Source organism: Pagrus major, chromosome 10 (assembly GCF_040436345.1).
Source record: "Pagrus major chromosome 10, Pma_NU_1.0".
Lineage (NCBI taxonomy): Eukaryota > Metazoa > Chordata > Actinopteri > Spariformes > Sparidae > Pagrus > Pagrus major.
In genome coordinates, this window is record NC_133224.1 from 24,216,705 (window position 1) to 24,235,647 (window position 18,943).

Consider the following 18,943-nt stretch of genomic DNA (forward strand, 5'->3'; position numbering starts at 1 on the left):
AAAGAACTGCACACAAGAAAGGGACTTTGTAAAGTCTATCACTTTCTCATCCCTGCACAGTCTGGCATTAAAGAGAGAACCAGAGAAAAAGATTAAAGATGGCTGTAGCTAACATGTAAAACCCATAACCCAAACTTAACCCCGCTTGATGAGGAAGTAGGGATTGGCAAAGGCAGAGGGTGGGTGTAGATGTGTGAGGGTGGGTAGCTGTGCCTTTGATGAGCTTAATTTATAAATCTGGTCATATGATGTTTAAGAAAACCCTAGGGGCACCGGGAGTGGGTGCCTGTCACAGGCAGCCATGTTTTACTGTTTCAAAATCTCTTCAACAAGGGGTACAGTCCTAGTGCACAGCAATATGTGCCCTTTTACTTGACCTTTGACCTTGAAGCTTAGTCCTTGATTTGTTGAATCTCATGCCCCAAGTATGGCATTCATGAACATTAAACAGCGTGTTTAAATGACCAATTATGTGCTACATTTGCTCAACAGATATGCTAAATAACAGCATGTGCTGTAATGTATGTGTGGATAGTATATTTCACGACGCATACATAGCTGCTAAGTTTTTTTTTCTTTTTTCTGGTAATTATCAAATAATTATAATAGTGCTAAAATGTTAATTAAGTATGTTATATATAATATCAAATCAGTAAAATGCAGACAAGTATAAACAATGTTTCACTTATAATTTAGTCAAATAATTTGTGGTATTATGTCTCAAGTCTTTAACTTCCAAGTTGAATCTCAAATCATTTTCTGTCAAGTTGCAAGCCATCAAAACAGTGATTCGAGTCTCAAGACTTAAGTAGACCTGAGTCCAAGTCACAATGACTCTAGTCTACATCTCTGCATAGTTCTGATGTAATACTGCAACAGCATAGCTGCAATGATGAACTATGTTTTTTGTTTGAAAAGACACACAATGAGGTGTAAAATTAAACATGTTGAACAGCTCTTATCTATCAAACTGTGCTTTACTCCCCAATCATCGATTATTGTGCCTTCATCAGGGTGTTATGTTGGAGAATAGTTATAATATGTCAACAGAAAAAGGGAAATGTAGGAATCTGTATCTGCTGCAGCCTGGATTCTGTGGTTTCTTAAGCAGGTGCTGTCTGTCTCAGCATAAGGTCAAACAGAGTCAAAAGGAGAGATCACAGCGATCACTGCACTACTAACACAGCAGCCTACCCCTGTGTGCTCACCAATATAAGCCCTCCACATTATTGTAGTTTGAAAGTGAGCATGTGGGGGGTAATTACTGCATTCTTTGACTCTGCTAGTTTGGAGGGAAATAGAACGTCCTGCCTCATAAAACAAAACCAGTTCTTATTTGCTGTGCCTGGCTGGGCATGACACCAGCCAACTTTTTATAACACAATGCAGTATGGATCACATCCTCGGTAGTTTTGTGGTGCTTTGTCCTTGCATGTGTCGGGGTAATTACAGAGGGATTGGCCTTAATAGATCTAGTGGCATTTTTGTGGCTGCTTTGGTCTGTTAGGATATCATACCATGAATCAACTATTTCACTGAAGTTCAATTCAGTTTGTGCATGAGCCTGAAATTAAAAACACCCCGTTTAAAAATTCCCTAGAGTCGGCCAAAGTGAAATTAGTCAACTTGCACGAAGGATGGTCATGATGTAGTGCAACTACAAAGCTTGAACCCATGTTGAATTTGTTAACAATGGCAATGCAGTAGCATTCTCATGTCAGCATTCGTGTCCCACTGCTTTGTACGTAATCTGCCAAAATATTACTCCGTGTGCAACAACATGGAGACACACAATTGCTGTGACGAAGCTGATGTTGTGAACCTGCTGCTTTGGGGAGCTCATAACTTTTCTGCCTGCATTCTTTCTCATAACAACTTTATTGCAGTATGGCTAGAATATGAGATAAATATGAGTTATTCTTTTGTTTTTCCCCCTTAATAATATTGCTCGTCTAAATAGACCAGAATACAAACACACAGGCTCAAATGAGAATAGAGACCAGCCATTATGGAGAATATAAACATCCCACCCTCCTTCTCTTTCACATTTCTGATAAGGATCATGGGGAAGGAGAGAGAGTAGACAGCTCAACGGCCCCTTTCTTTTTCTTGCCACACACTCCCCCCGTTTCTAATTAACATTGTGCATGTTGTCAGGCTTTGTTTAATAATGCATGATTGCTATCAGCAGCAAAATCCTTTGAATGAAGCACCACTGAATGGGAACACAATAATACCACCAGGGGCTCAGGAAGAAAGACAAGATTGTTTTTTTTCTCTCCATTGTAATAAATGTTCAATGGAAAGCATCAGTGCCACCAAATGTATGAAAGTGAAGGTGCAGAGTGCAACGCAAAATGGTCATGTTGAGGATAAAATGGGCACAGGTGGCGTCGCCTTTGAGGGAGTCTCTTTCTATGGGCTAATGGAAATGGAACGGATCATTTGTACTCATGTTCATGCTCACACATGTAATTACAAATCCATGAGCGCAAGCTTTTAATGCAAAAAAAGCTGCAGTGTTTAGGCTAAATCCATCATCAGATAACAATGCAGTTGGCTGCTGCTCCGCTGCAAGGTTTGGCAGGTGACTCGTCCGCCCTTTGTGCATTAGGAACGGATCTGCAGCGCAGTTTATGTGTAAAAATTAGCACCAAATATTATTCAATCTTCATACAAATCAAGGTTTCAAAGAGGTGTTTTAGCTGTGTTTACATTAGCTTCTCCATGTGTTTACTCATACAGCACACCCTCTTGGTCGTCTCACTGGTGGTTACACAACATACAGATGGTTTTGTTTGCCTCTATCAGCGTGTGTGTGTGTGTGTGTGTGTGCGTGTGTTTGTGTTTGTGTGTGTGTGTAAATGGGTGTGTGCATGCCCGGTGTGAATAGAGAAGGGGAGGGCTGCTGAGCACAGTTTCTTGTGTGCTGCCTAATGTCATGTCATTATGGAAATTCACACATTAATTAACTCAAAGGCTATCACACGGATTTGGAGGGGCAGATGCATAAAAACAATAACCGGAGGAGACAGACAGCTGTACCTGCAGCGCTACGTATGGATCACACTGCAGCTTTATCCTTTCACACCCCGCTCAGGTTTTTTCAGTCCAGTTGATTCTAATCAAATTCACAGTTGCTACAAACACTACTCATGAGAAAATTCTGTCTTGTGTGCTCAAATGTATGTATATGTATACGCATTTGTGTTTGTAAGTGTGTGTGTGTCGGTGGTGGTGTGAGCGGGGGATGAGATTGCCTTAAATTGATTCCCTTCGCCACACGTCCCCCGCTCTCGCGCTTGCTGCTAGCCCCGCGGCGCTTGGAGACAGGTAGTCGTGTCTATCTCACCCCAACACAAATCGAGTGTGACAGGTGCGCTATCTTCCCGTCTTTTCTGCCATTTACAGCCCACAGAAATGAAAGAGGGAGAGCTGCGAGCGAGAAAGAGGATGATTGGTAACAGGGAAATGAGGTACTTTGTCATCATCGGGCCTACTGATTGGGCTTAGGGGGGCTTGTTTTTCTTTTTTTTTGCCTTTAGTGGGTGGCGGTCAAATCTGCAGACAAACGGTTCGATAAAATATTATTTCTAGCCAAAGCATTGACATGCACAGTCGTTGCCTCCTGAACAAACTTAAGAAAACTGCAGATTCCCAAAACTTCAAGAGATCTGACATGTTTGATCTCATGGAACATAAAGAGTCTGAAATGTCATGGTACGCAGCCCATGTACAGGTCTGCCTCCAGCTGAAACAACAGCATCCTGCAGAACAATGCAGGCAGACAAGCTAGCAGGCTAACCAGCAGCGCAGTGTGTCATCAAAGCTCACACACACTTGGATTAGCCGGCAGCCGTGTTATGAGCCGGAGACTACCGCAGAGCATCCATCACTAAGGATCAAGCTCTGGCTTAAGCAAATGGATGACAAGGGATAGAGCCGTTCTGCAGCTAATACTAGCTCACTGTATCACATTGATTTTCACAGCTATGTAGTGGCCCATCGATAAAAGGTTGAAACATGAATGGCAACACTTGGCCACTCCGTCTTACAGATTTAAGTTGTTGTTTGAGTAGTGCTGGATAAAAGAGGAAATGTTTGTGTGTGTGTGCTAAAGCTAAGCTACCCCATCACTTTGTGAAGTCACTTAGAGCTATTAAAGCATCGACTATGGATTAAATGTGGTGTAAGAAGCATAAATATGTGCTTCAGATGAATTGGTTTACTGGATGTGTATATTGTAATGTAGCTAAAAGACAAGATTTATATCTTGTATTGTAATTGAAAGAAAAAGACTAAATAAAGTCAACAGTCACTCAGTGGTCAAATTTATTTAAATTCCCAACTGAAGAACTATGAAAGAGCTTTCCGCATTTATGAATAGTTCCTGCATTTCCTGACTATTCTTACGCGCAACAGAGGCGCTCTTTATGTGAAACAGATATCAACACTGATCTAAGGAGGACTTAAAATGTACTCTTATTATGCAGCGTATTTAATTGGTGCTCGCCACCAAAGCTGTGAAGGCAAAATCTTATTAGTCCACCCTTTCATCTGTGCGGTTTCTCCCTCTCTCTCTCTTGCACTCTCTATCACTCTCCCTCTCACGCACACGTGCACACGCATTGTGTGAAGTGACTATTCCATTTAGAGAACTGTCAGAACATACCCTGTGAGCACATCAGCCTCTTCCTATCCTCTGTCAGCTCCAGCCGAGGCTGTGTGGGGGTATGTCAGAAATGTGCAGGGATAGATAAAACCCGTGGAGCCAAACAGCTTTGTTTCATTCAGTTCCTCTCTCTCTCTCCTTCTCTCTCTTTTTTCCTCCCTCCTTACTCCCTCTCCCTCTTCCCATCCCTTCCTTGCCTTGCATAGGCTGTGAATACCCTGCATCTGAGAAATCAGACCAGACTGACTCACAGGGCTCTGTGAGCCAGCGCCACCGAGGCTGCCAAAGCATGCTGGTGCCAAGCTGTCCCACCATGCACAGAGCCAGACCCACGCTGCTGCTGCCGCTGCTGCTTGTCCTGGGTCTGTTCCTCCACCTCGCCGACGCTCAAAGTAAGTGGACCGTTGGCTGTCACGTGGGCCTCAAGTGTTGTGTCCTGCTGGGTTGGGGGCGGGGTGGCAAGAGTGGAATTGTTTTATTTTTTTCCCCCATTAAACATCATCACATGCATAAATACTTCACGTAACACACATGAAACTAAATAAATACTTGATGAAGTACATGAAACTTCTACATCGAACACATGATGGTATGTACCATGATGAGACTGTTGATATACTTGCATATTACCACTGCCACTATGAGATGTGAGTCTCTTTATTAAAATATAAGAAATTAAAATACAAAATTAAAAATTTGTAAGGTTTTAGTAAATTCAGGCCACTCCGAAGAATGAAATGTATCAGTTATGGTATATTAAAAAAAAAAATCAAATTTAAAGTCCTCCTCCACTCAAACATTAGTTTTGCTCATTGTTACTTCACTTGGATGTTTGACCTTCACTGTGCAGGAGGATTTTTATGCGGACAATCAAAGGCTGTTTTCACATTTGTAGATATGAGAATTTTTTCTGTGACATCACAACTAGTTTAGAAGCCAACTGTGGTCCAATAAATGTCCCGTAAACATTTTAAACTTTTGAAATGAACAATGTTTGAATATCCAAAGACAAGGAGACTTATTTTTTAATCATTTTTAACATGGTATTTGAAACAAACATACACATATACAGCACATTATTTTAAACAGATTATTTTGTATATTTTATCATATCACCTGAAGGGGATTTTAAAAAATCCTAATTTACAAAAGAAATTATTCAAAAAATATTGATAAACTTTAAAATCCCATATGAGTCAATCTCTGGTGTGGCTATTAGCAAGTTGCAATCTTAGCACCATATTGTGCTGCTCTCTCTCTCTCTCTCTCTCTCTCTCTCTCTCACACACACACACCTATATTTCACAGGGATCCATCTCTTCATCTCACCAAACTATCAAAATGTGTTCTAGTTTCTATTTTCCACTTTCTTTCTTCTGCTGCAAACTATCATGTGAACCAGAAATTCTCAGGCCTCAGCCGGGAATCTCATGATGAGAAGTCATTGGAATTGAGTTACTTGACATCAGACACCTGCCCATTGATGTGTGACAACAGTTTTCAAACCTCATTGAGTTCTGGTCCTGCACCACAGCATCCCCCCCTCTCCCACCATCTTTTTTTTTTACACTAAGATCCATGAATCATTAGCTTCTGGAGTCACAGAGGGATGAATAAAAGTTTTATGGCTCCCTTTGCAACGACTGAAATCCCCTCAGTTCAAGCTGAATATCTTTGAATGAAGGGATCATTCACCCAAGGTCATATACAACGGAGCCACGCAAAGTGAAATTGATGGCTGAGATTTTCAACTTTGTGCTCGAGAAATGTTCCCTGCGATCTGTTCAAATGTGTTTTATTTTTCTTCTCTGCCTCTTGCCACATATGTCTCACAGCGGGAGAGAGGCAAATGGAGAAATGTTTTCTCCGTTTATCCCCCCGTTTTATGTGCAGCTCCAGGATTTATTGATACAATTTAATTACAGGACCTTCCCAAAACGGCATTAACAGACGATAAACATTACCATTGAGGGGGGCTCTTCAATAGTTATCTTTTCTGAAACTCCCATCTTCCACAGTCTACTGTGAATTTACATAACAGCATTTGATGAGAGAGAAAAAAAACACTGTTGCCAAAACGTTCCGTCAGACAACTGTCTTGACTTCCACTCTTGCATGTGCAGACATTCCACAGTCACATTTGAGCATGAATGTAACAGAAACCTGCACAAGTGTAGTCAGCAGCCCTCAAATCTCGACGCCTCTATGCTCACCACCCCCAAACCTTCCCTGTTCATTTCCTTCCCTTGGCTGTCTGGCTGTGAGCAGCTGCTGCTACCCCACACCCTACTTAGACAGCTGTGCTAGGTCATCATTTCAAAGCCAAAACAAACTTATCGTGAGGTAGCCACAGTGGCTGTCTGTTAATGACTGAGGGGGGGTGCGTGGGAGTCAGGGAGGTCACAGGGATGAGGTGTCTGGAACTGAGGTAAGAGAGCAAGTGTCTGTTCATGGGGAGAACTACTCCAGGCAGCCCATATTAGCCCTGGGATTTATATTTGCTCCATTCTGTTCCTGCACCGCCTGATCTCCCACATGCACGTGTTTGTTCCTCCCTTACCCAACTCCCCTCTATTGTTTTCCTTCCTAATCGCTCTCTTGCCAATTTTCTCCTCATTTCTTATTTTGCCGTTGTTTTTTCTCTCTACTGTTTTTCCGCCTGCGTCTTTGTCTTCCCTCCACCTTCTCCCGTCGCTGTTTGGAAGCAGTGCAATAGCCCCTTCCAGCGACTGAGAAGCTCCTTAATTTCCTGCGCATGCAAAACCAGCCGAGACACTCTGGGGCTCTCTCCCCATCTGTGGACCAAAAAGTCCTCGATTTGCTCTGCTCCAGACTAACCCCCAGCACCAAAAATCCGTCTGTATTTCCGAAGGGAGAGCTGCCCTCTGTCGGCGCTCTGGATCCATTTGCGTGTGAGCTCGCCTCCGGCTGTGGACATGGTGGAGGATATGAGACATGCGAGAGCAAAAATGGCTGAGTCGGCCTGCTCAACAGATGGCACGATCCTCTGAGCCAGTCCTACTAGCCACCCCACACAGTGGACACTGCAGCCCCCTCTCAAGAAAAACGCCAATAAGCCCCCCCCCCCCAAAAAAAGCACACATCGCAGTTAATGTGTTAATGGGAGTGCTACCAAATTTGTTCTTTCTGCAAATGTGGGAAGAACGTGATGGATTTGAAAATTATCTTAGAGGATTGTGTAGCTATGTTTCTCTGTTGGTTTGTTATTGTTTTGTCTCTGGCCTTCTGTGTCCATTTCTCGTGCTCATTTTCTCCTTCACCCCGTCCCCCTCGCTCTTCAAATGCGGCCCAATTAATTTGTGTGGCAAATTGGGCTTGGCAATAGCTTGAAAGAAGGGCATAATTGTCCCCGGTGAGCTGAGGGGACGGAGTACGAGAGAGGAAGAGCAGTGGAGGCAACAAACAATTCCTCTGTGTCTTTTGCTGAACAGTTATACAAAGAAAGGGAGCTCAAAGAGGATGAGAGGAGAGCTGGAAATGTGTAACATCTTCACCTGGGCAGGGATGACAACTTTGGAGCGGGCATCCAAACTAAACAACTTGGCCGTTCATTAACTCGAACTGAGCTACAATATACACACTGATTGAGCTACATTACCAGTAGCAGCGGAACTGAAAAAAGGTTGACTGTTTTAGGATTTTTTTTTTCTCTCTCAATGATTGAAAATATGCTGAGCTACATCTGTGTGGAAAACCTGCTTACAGAACACCCACACACTTTCTACCCAGCACTACCCCACGCTGTGTTGGACCATGTCAAACCCTGTGCCTAATAGTGTTTTAATTGATTCCTCCCCGTTGCTGGTGGATGGCATGGTGAGTCCCAGAGAGCCAGCGCGCACTCCTCTTTAACACGTCGAGTATTGACCAATCTCCTCTAAAGCCTCTAACATTAAGATGTTAACACTCAAACCTCACCTCTCTCGTTTACGCTCATTTTACAGCCAGCCACACATACAGAGACATGTGCACTCACACAGCATCTGCAGGCATCAAATGCATGTGAAATCCTTTTGAGTCGGCAATCAAAGGTGAACCACACGGGATGAAAACAGCAAATTGTCTATCGATGCAACACTTCTTTTGAGCCACTGCGATGTGGATAAGGCAAGATGGGCAGCAAAATGACTCACTTTTTATTGCAGCAACAACATACAGTGAAGATGGTCATGTTTGGATGTTTGTTAAATAATCAGAGCAGAGACATTTTTCTCTCCTTTTACACCGAGATGAAATTGGACTCTCATGCCATTTTTTGTTTTTGTTTTTTTTGCAAGGAACCAGTTTCCCATATGTTCACTGTAAGTTACACATTTATGATCCAAGAGCATCTACTGCTCTGTGAGGAGTCATTTGTTTGGCAGTACTGCAGTAACAATCCAATGGCATCTGCCAGTGTTACAGTCATTTTTTTTGTATTTTGTGCAGGGGAATGCAGATGACTATGATTTGTAGTGGTGTTTGTATAACAGACAAAACTAGAATGGCACTCAGTAGAGCGCATACCTCCACCAAGGCCAAACATTCCCCTTTGGTACTAACTCATAGACACCAGCCACGTACTGTAAATATGACAGATTTTTTTCATCAAGATCCATGCATTATTTCCTGAGAAACTGATGGACATGCGAAAAAAAATTGCCCTATCTTGCAATGTTAAAGAAAGTGTGACACAAATTCCTGAATCTGTCCATTTTTCCAGATCCGATCCAAAAGTTAATGGAGTCTGTTCTGGGCCCAGGGCCATCCTCTATCCAAACATCGTGGAAATCAATTCAGTAGTTTTTTTGTAATCCTGCTGAAAAACCAACCAACTGACAAACAAACAAATAAACAAACAAACAAACAGATACGTTTGAAAACCTCCTTGGCGGAGATAAAAATATCAGGGAAATGCATACCTAGTATACTGTATACAAAGATAAAATTACTTTTTTTTAAAACACAAGAATATTGTGTATAATGTACAGTGGTGAAATGTAACAAAGCACATTTACACAAGTACTGTTCTTACGTACAACTTTTGAGATATTTGTAACTTCCATTTCGTAAAACTTTACACTTCTACCCCACTATATTTCAGAGGAAGAAGTGTACTCTTTATTCCACTACATTTGGCTGACAGCATAAATAACAAATCACCTTTCAGATTACAATTTTACCTACCTTCCTTCCCAGTGGAAAACATGTATCTCCAAACCTGGAGATTTTAAATCTGAATGTTTGGGAGAAACTGAAGGATTAAATGTCCCCTGTATGGAGTGTTTTCACACTGTGGTATTAGTACTTTTACTTAAGTAAAAGAAAATGAATATTTCTATATATATAAATATAAATATATATTTCTTCCACCACTGGTAATGCAAAACAAGTTAAATGATCAGCATGATACAGATGAACTGAGAAGTCTAAACTGCATCCACACACACCCCCCCACCCAACCAGGATCACCTTGTAGCAAGTCCGAAAGCTAATGATACTCTATTCCCCAGATGACATCAGGCTGTAATATGTGTGTTTTATGCATGCCTGGCCTAATATGAATTATTGTAAAATAGTGTTGTATTTGCATATGAGCTTCCGGGCTGTACTGAAATTAGCATTTTTACAACAGCTCAAATTAAATCCCTCTGCTTAATTTGCCTGCATGCTAATTTGATTTAAAACGAGTCTATTCCATTCCCTTTTACACTCATACCCACACAGCACTAACATACAAACCACGCACACACGCTAATTCAAGCACATACGCACGTATGAACACACAGTATGTACTCTTGCAGCCTACATTCACCCCCCCACACACACTGCTGCCTGGTACACATTGAATTAGACACACAAATAAGCACACACAGAGCTTGCATGTTTGTGCACATAAAATGACATTAAAGGGCTGAGGAGAACAGATTTTTTTTTTTTTTGGATCCAACTTTAAATCACTGTAATTCCCCCCAGTCTACCGCCTCGTTCATCATTCTGCCGGACACTGCTCGAGTGGAAATCTCATTGTTGGCTCCACTCGTTCATTTCAAAACGTGTCTTAGTGCAGTACGTCTTTTAAAAGAAAAAAGAAAAAAATAGCAACAACATCTTCGAGAGGAGAGAGCACGCATCATGTTCACACTTCAAATAAATGTGTTGAAACACCTTCGCTCAGAGTGCCAGCACTTAATTACCATCTCGTTGTTTGGATGAAGACCTTGTGACGAGACTGGGAATCGGAGATAAAACAATGTTATCAGTGCCATGCAAGATGCTTCTTGCTCGCAGGTTGAACTAAATGAGTAAGAAGTCATTATCATTTTCTTCGGCTGAAAATGCTTGTACCAACTCCTTGTCAACAATGTGCGGCGCAATTATGTTTAAAGGTTGAATCAGGCCCATTATTAACTCCATGAATGCCGATATCTGTGGCAACTACGCCCCAAGTGTATTATTTAAGGCCATTAGCCTCATCTATGGATTGCAGTCATTTCTAATCGCACTTAGACCACAGAATCGCACAAAAGACGAGCAATTTTCACCACACTCCTGACCCGCCCACTCTGAAAAGAAGCAGATAATCACATACAATATGGAGATGTTGTACAGGCCCAGATGCAGGTAATTAAAGACTAGCCACCAGCCACTAATGCTATATCTAAGTGCACTTATGTCTCCAAGACACATTGACTTGAAAATGGTGGGGCAATTTAACCATGGAATATTGACAGAACAAAAGCACCACAACCCAAATTGTACATCCATTGGAGTAGCAATAAACAATCTCAGAAACCCTTTCTAGATATCCATATATATTTGAATACCTCTACATGAAATAACTCCGTCTGTTTCACTGTGGACCTGGATTTTAGTCAGCCTGGTACCTCCTTATCTGTCCTTTGAGCATTTAAGGTGCCAAAAAAACAAACAATAGAGGACCATGTTAACGCAATGCACCAGACTATGTCCCTATACTTAGACAGTCTCCTTCTCTCACACGCACAGTCTCACACAAAGGGTACCTTGTAGAATGCCTTTGAAGCCGGGATCAGCCGGTGAGCTGAGCACAATGCCAGCTGTTTTGCATCTGCCGAGCTTACACTTGGCATGATTCTGGCCTTGCTGGCATATGTACTAAATCTGATCACCCTTCATACGCTATGCCAGTGAACTGTATAACAATGCAGGTGTTTCATGACATTGCCCTAGTGACAGTGCAATTAATGGATTGATGCTGTAGCTGCAGTAATGGGATTACTGGACCAGTCAAGTCTGAAATACATCAGCGTTGCGCCTGCACAGACGATGTTTTACCGCAGTGTGCAGTCGGAACAATGGAGAGCTGAGGTACATCATCTGAACATGCAGTAATCTAAGACACAAAGACACAGTAAAACATAGAATGGAGTCTCAAAGATTTAGATGATTTTATTCTATTTATATTCAACTCTTTGAAATATAAAAATACAAGCCAAAATGGCACTATGTTTATGGATCATGTCCATTATGTTCAAGATCAAAATATTCTGAAGGTGGTGGAGATGGTCCTGCAATGGTAGCTGATTATCTCCGGACCCTGGATTGACTCACTGAGTCCTTTCTGCTGACATATATCCCAGAATACATAGTCATTTAATGCAGGTTTTGCTGAAGCACGATTTCACCTGCTATACCTTCATGGGCTTACTCATCAATTTTGCACAAGTAAAGCAGAACCATGATTATAATTTCAGCTATTATTAACACGGTGGGGCTTGGCTTTAAAACATCTAACTATAAAGCAAGGAATCTTTGTATGTATGTTATTCATATATACCAATGCTCTGGATTAACCCAAAGTGTCAGTATTTGATGACCTGTGATTCAACGCCCTCTGCACCATTACGCACTTGGCATTCAGGGAGCCAAGAGGTAGATGTACAGTATGACGGAGCCTGCATGACGCCAGGATTAATTTGTCATCCTCTAAATTATTTTTTTATTAAAAATGCTGTAAAAGAGCCACCTGAATTTTGCTGAGTTCATTACTTTCCTCCCCTGGGTATGTGTGTGTGGAAGGAGGGATTGTGTTAATGTGCACTTTTATAGCACATAACAGTTTGATTATAAAAGCATTTTTGAATTGTCTGCCTCAGAATTCAATCTATGTATGCGTTTCTGTGGTCGTGCGTGTGAGCTCGCGTGGGTAATACCTGGCCCTAGGCTGGAGCTTTGGTCTCACTCCAGGGGTCCTAAAAGTGCGACACTTTGCACTGATCTCTGCGCAGCACATTTGTGTGCCTGTGGGGTATGTTGAGATTCTGCAGTGGGGTTAATGGTCTAAACCATTCATCTCCATGGAGTGCCTCGGGGCGATCTCTCACTCCCAGCCAGCGAGCTCACATCCCCACCTTCTTACCTACAGCACTCTTCAATGGCTTGACGCCGATTGGGAATCTTTATGCCCTAAGCTCCTCTTGTCAAAGTTGATTTACATTCAGTAGAGTGATGGAGTGAGTGCTCAAAGTCTGTCTTTAGAAAGGCGTCTTTCTCACCTAATACTCTCTCACACACCACATCTGTCACTATTTCCTGTCCCTCACTTGTTTGTTTGCTTGCTCACTCATTAACTCACTCTCTTGCGCTCTTATTCACACTCTCGCTGACTTGCTCTTACTTTGGCTTCTCTGTGCCGCCAAGTGAGTCATGCCATTTGAGAAGCTGAGATTTATTGTGACACACAGCTTTAGTGTGGTTTATTAGTTATGGCAAATGAGAGTGAATGCCATTGCAAGGCGAAAATGCTCTCACGCCACAGCCAGGCCCATAGGCTTTTCCAGTTGAAACCAAGCCAAGCCCTTGTTTCTAATGGCAGAGACCTCTAAGTGGCCATCTCATCACACGGTGGAACATGGAGTATGCATTTTTTGTGCTCACACACACATACATGATTACAGAAGGGTCCCTGGACATTTACGAGGTGTTTATACAGCATCCATCATAACATCCATGAACAGTCTGTTTCCCCTTAGCTTTTAATACTCCCTTGGTGCCGTCTTTCATGTCATTCATCATTCTCTCATCATCTAATTAATTACCACAATCACCTCCATCACTTGAGCCATGATGAAGGATATTTCAAGTTAAGTGTAGATAATTAATGTACAACAGAGAGGTAAAATGGCAGTGGCATCCAGAGTGGTGATTTGCCTCAAAAGGTGAGATCTTATCTGGTTTTCCCCCTTACACCCTCCCTCCGATTCTTTCAGTCAGACACATCTAATGTGTTTTATCACAAACTGTTAGTCCCCTCATGTTTGATCTCACTCCGTCCTTACGCAGTCATATGTTAATCCACTCATCTCCAAAAACTTTTTTTCTCTCCCTCAGCCTTATAGTTAGTACAAGGGAACGCATATGGAGGGATGTGCGGGAAGAGGGGAGAGGGCTGTTTAACAGACTCGATGATGTCAGGATTTATGCCTACATGGATTTCTTTAAGTACATCTTCCAAATAAGATTTTCCCACTCTCCTCTCCATGCCCCTTGGAGAGAAAAAAAACACATGATCAGAGAGTCTAGAAGAGATTCCCTTTCACTTCCTCAATCTCTCCGCTGCGACTGCCTGGGTAAGACAGAAATTTAACACAGCACAATGTGTTGCCTCTTATTACACGGTGCAATTTAATTGGCTGTGCTTTCCCCCCATTGTGATTATTCAAGGAGAAGTGTCTACAGAAAGGATAAGCTGTAGTGCCATTAGGTCCCACAGGGACAGGCTTATTTGTGTATTTGGCCAACTCCAGTGGGAGGAGAATGGAAATACCCAGAAGACATTAGTCAGTTAGCAGGTAGCAAAGTGCTACTGAAAGGCCTGGTTAAACATGACGAGATGAGACGCATGTTAAGTGTGCAGCTGTGTATTTATATTGAAAATTCTATATCAAATACAGGTTTGTCTAGAATGTCATTCTCAAGCAAATAATTTGCCTCAAAATGCACAATATAATAAAAATGAATTAGAATTATTATAAGCTGTTTTGGCAATGTAATGTCATTTTAGTAGTAGTAGTTGTATGCACAGCCCTGCATGCAAATACAAGTTCACACTCCCACACATAAGCTATTTGATATGTTCTTCAGGCAGACAGTATGTAGCCAACAGTATCAGCTGCACATATATTCATGGTCTGAGTAGTATACATGTAAAAAAAAAAATAGGATTGTGTTCTCCACAGACATATTGGACACCTAATGGAACCAAGAGATGGACAACATGGCATATGTGTAATAATATGCTTTCATTCTCCATTACTGCCAAAGAGCACCACTGATCAGATGGTCTAGAAAATCCACTTTGACCAGTGCTAAAAATAACCATATTCTGTGATGTCTGCCTCAGTAATATGCTGTAGGTATATTATACAAATAACTTTGTTCGAAGAGAAGACATTTACAGTACTTGATAAGACATCTTCAAAATAAAATAAGTGAACACAAACAACATTGAAGGAAGGAAAAGGGGTCGGGATGATGTGTAAACTGCCAAAGACAGGAAATCTCAAAATACTATCTGCACACAGAGATTAAAAGTAGGTAGATAGAAAAGAAACGAACATGGGCGGGAAAGCTTAGATGGAGATTAACTAAAAGAATGGATGGATTGACTTTCAAAGGCATTTGAACCAGATGAGGTGATACGAATGAAAGGAAGGGAAAGCTAATATAAGTTGCAGGGATTTCTTTTATGTTTCTTCACTGCTTAGTCACGACTCTCAGCTAAAAGATGATTTCCAAAAAGTAATCATTGAGCCTACAACTTTAATCCAACAGATATGATTTTGTTCTTGCCATCTTATGAAATTATCTTAACCCTTTAAATCTGAAATTTGGTAATGAAAGTCAAGGTAAACAGATTAAAAGATATTGCAGTTTGGATTGAATGTCACATTTTGATCTTATTTCACGTCTCTTGTCACACACAATGAAACAAAGTCAACTTTTTTTTTTTATCTAGAAAATATTAGTCATTGAATTTAACTTCGACCAACTTCAATCAAAGCTGGGAGTCAAGATTTCAAGGCTATGAATTAAGGGAGTCTTTATTGTGTGTGCACAAAGGGAAGCACTTGGACTTGCGGTACTGTTATTATTATAGCAAATGGAAACTGAAGCATTATTGGGGGAAAATGAAAAAATAATGGACGTTCATGGTGTGCAGGGTAAGAAAAAGTGAGCTGAAAATACAATCTTATGTTAAAATCATAATCCATTGCAACAGACAGTAAGGCAATAAGCGATGAGAATAACTCAGGTCTGGGCAACTTAGTCGTAATCAATTGGTTGCATAGTGACTAAAGCGATTCAGGGATGGAGACGGGAGTCACAATAATAGCAAACAAAAAAGCAAAACAGAACCGTGAGAGGGTATTCTTATCTCAAGATGACTGCTATCTCGTGGAAGACAGCCACTTTTGTTTTGCCATGCCTCATTGTGTGTTGTCTTTGAAATCCACAAGGGCCTGTTACACAGCATTCATTTTGTTTCATCACTCGCACAAAGGCTTGACTGACATTATTTGAGATAGTTTGTTTCAGGTACAATGAGAGTAATTATTCAGGCTGTGTTGAGAGCAGAGAGGCTCCCAACAGAAAGTAAGCAATATTATTGGCAATGTTAGAATATTACAGCACACTGCTAAGAAAAGCAACACAAACAGCTGCATCTTTTTTATGTTCATCACTCCACCTTCATGCAGTGGCTTTTTGTTCTGCTAAATTCTCTGCTAAATGACAAAGTTCAAGAGTAGTAACGGTTGTATTTTCATTGGTCAAGGTTGCTTGTGGTAACAGCTGAAAATGAAAGAAAAACATTTGGGATTGAGTCAATTAAAGCAGTGATTGTCCCCGTGGGGTCCAGGGTCTCCCAGGGGTGCTTGACGGTGTTCCAGGGGGTTCCCAACAAAAGTAACACAATGACAAAATGTATAAATATTTTGGTCATTAGTTTTATATTATCTGTGTAATCAAACGTTAAAAAAAGCAAAATTTCTCATCAGATGGGGGACCTTGCAACAGAATCTTATCAAATGGGGATCCATGGTCTAATTTGAGTTAGTTTAAGGATTGGTTTAGGGATAAAAGGTTTGAGAAACAGTGAATTAAAGGCCTAGTATATAGGATTTAGGGAGATCTATTGGCAGAAATGGAATATAATAATTACAATTATGTTTTTATTAGTATATAATCACCTAAAACTAGCAAATGGAGTGTTTTCATTACCTTACAATGAGACGTTTTTCTATGGTAGCCCAGATTGGAAAAAACCAAAGGGGTGTTCAGCTGTTTGCTATTTGCAACCTTACGGCTAGATGCCACTAAATCCTATACACTGGACGGTAAATAGGGAAAACTTTTAACTGACTAAAGTCAAACTTCTCCTGTGCTCCCTGAAAATCTCACATCAACTGCAGAAGAGAGGAAAGTTTATCAGCTTGGACAGTCATTGTATTCCTCCCTTAACATATTCAGGTATAATAGAGCTGGTGTCCATCTCGGGAGAAGTTGTAGAGTATGCCCTTGGTCATGCATGCACAAAAGCACATTCCTGTTTACTGCAGCTCTGCCACTGTTCTCAGCTCCCCCCACCCCTGCATAGGGCTTCTCGGAATCGGAAGGCAGATCTATCCACCCGGTCACTGCTCTACATCTGTACAAGATCTGGAAATATTGATTAGGTGATAATTAAATTGTCCATCCCAGCTTGATATGGATTAATAATTGCCCACTAATGCCCTTCTGACATTTTGCTGTATTGACTCGATACTGTTTGCAGCGGTGCGCCGATAATTATGACGCTTGGCATTCTTCATTTTGTCCCTAATGAGACCAATCAGAGTTGGCTCGACTTTTGCCTAAGAATTAGAAAGGAGTGAGAAGGAAGAATAGATTTTCTCTTAGGACCCATTATTCAATGCTTTGGGCCTCATCCCAGAGATACTTCCTTGTCTTACAAGAGCGTTTCTTTTCTTACATTCCTTATTTCTTGATCTGCAATTACTGCTTTGCCAGAATATAGATACACTGTCATACTATGTCGGACCAAATCACGTAAAGAGGACATCTTTGGACAAACAACAGCACCAGTAGGAGTACTATAAATACTGAGATGAGAAGGTGGTATGGGCGTCGTGCCATATCACCGCTTCGACTTCCTCACTGCCATCTGTGAGTGTTCCTCCTCTGGCATTCTCACAAAGGCCTTTTGTGCATTTTCCCCCTTTGTCCCTGTTTGCAAGGTTTAATTAGGTTATTTACTTGAGCCTCACCTCCCAGTGTTTCATTATAGTGGGCATTGCAGATAGGGTTTCACACAGGGCAGGGGCAGATAAAAAGTTAGGACAAAAGATGATAAATGTCGCAAGTGGGGACCGGAATGCAATCTGGCTGCCACGATGCAGAGATGCTCTAATGGCTTCCCAGCAAGGAAGGGGGAAAAGGCACTGTCGAGATGGCAACGTGATAAATGGTACCGGGATGGCTGTAAGGACTGTAGGCAAGACAAAGAAAAAGAAAAGAGTCGTGGAAGGGGGAAAAAACGAAGATGACCACAAAATGGAATCTAATTAATCTGGACTTGGTTCCCCCTTCTGACAAATTCAGCACAGAAGAAGAAGAGGAAGGGAAATTGTTTTTTGGGATGTGTTCAGCTCCCCCCCTTCCCCTCCCTTCCCTTCCTACCATTCCACTTTCCTCCCAGGTTGAAAAGGCAAAGGGACGTATGGGTTCTGACAATGCTCCTGCACCTGTGGAATGATTAATGACAGTGGACTCGCCTTACACGCTGCAGAGCCAAAATATCTGCTCCAAAAACACGCCAAGGAGAGCTCTGCTATAAACATAATTCTTCTGCTATTTACCAGCACATTACACAAATGTAGGTTTTAGAGTCCATTGAAATATAACAATAATCATTGTGGACCATTTTGTTAGCACCATGCTGATTTTCTGTACTATACAAAATCCCCAGTTGGTCTTTACATCTGGTAAAATGGCCACTATCATATAGGATTCATGTAAGTTAGAGTTTAACTATAAGTACTGATATTAATATACAAAATGAGAGACGCAGGGAAGGAGAAAGCCACTCATACAGGGATGAACGAGTGGATTACACTGCATTAGTGCCAATCTCCGATTCAATGAGATGTTGAAGTGATGGAAACTAATTTACATTAAAGTTTCCCTTGTGCAGAAGGCTTGTTAATTTATGGATGTAGTTTGCAACTT

The 18,943-nt window shown here is 41.5% G+C and overlaps 1 protein-coding gene and 1 long non-coding RNA gene across 5 annotated transcripts in view; one reads left to right on the forward strand and one right to left on the reverse strand.

Annotated features, from left to right (window-relative positions):
- The window catches only part of LOC141003644 (receptor-type tyrosine-protein phosphatase delta-like), a 132,697-nt gene that overhangs the window by 30,525 nt on the left and 83,229 nt on the right, over positions 1 to 18,943 (forward strand). For all 4 annotated transcript variants that reach the window (XM_073475051.1, XM_073475052.1, XM_073475053.1 and 1 more), the window contains exon 2: positions 4,879 to 5,064. In XM_073475051.1, coding sequence (XP_073331152.1) covers positions 4,962 to 5,064 — 103 coding nt within the window. In that variant the 5' untranslated portion in view covers positions 4,879 to 4,961. The remainder of the gene's footprint in view (positions 1 to 4,878; positions 5,065 to 18,943) is intronic.
- The window catches only part of LOC141003645 (uncharacterized), a 106,491-nt gene that overhangs the window by 17,560 nt on the left and 69,988 nt on the right, over positions 1 to 18,943 (reverse strand). The window lies entirely within an intron of this gene.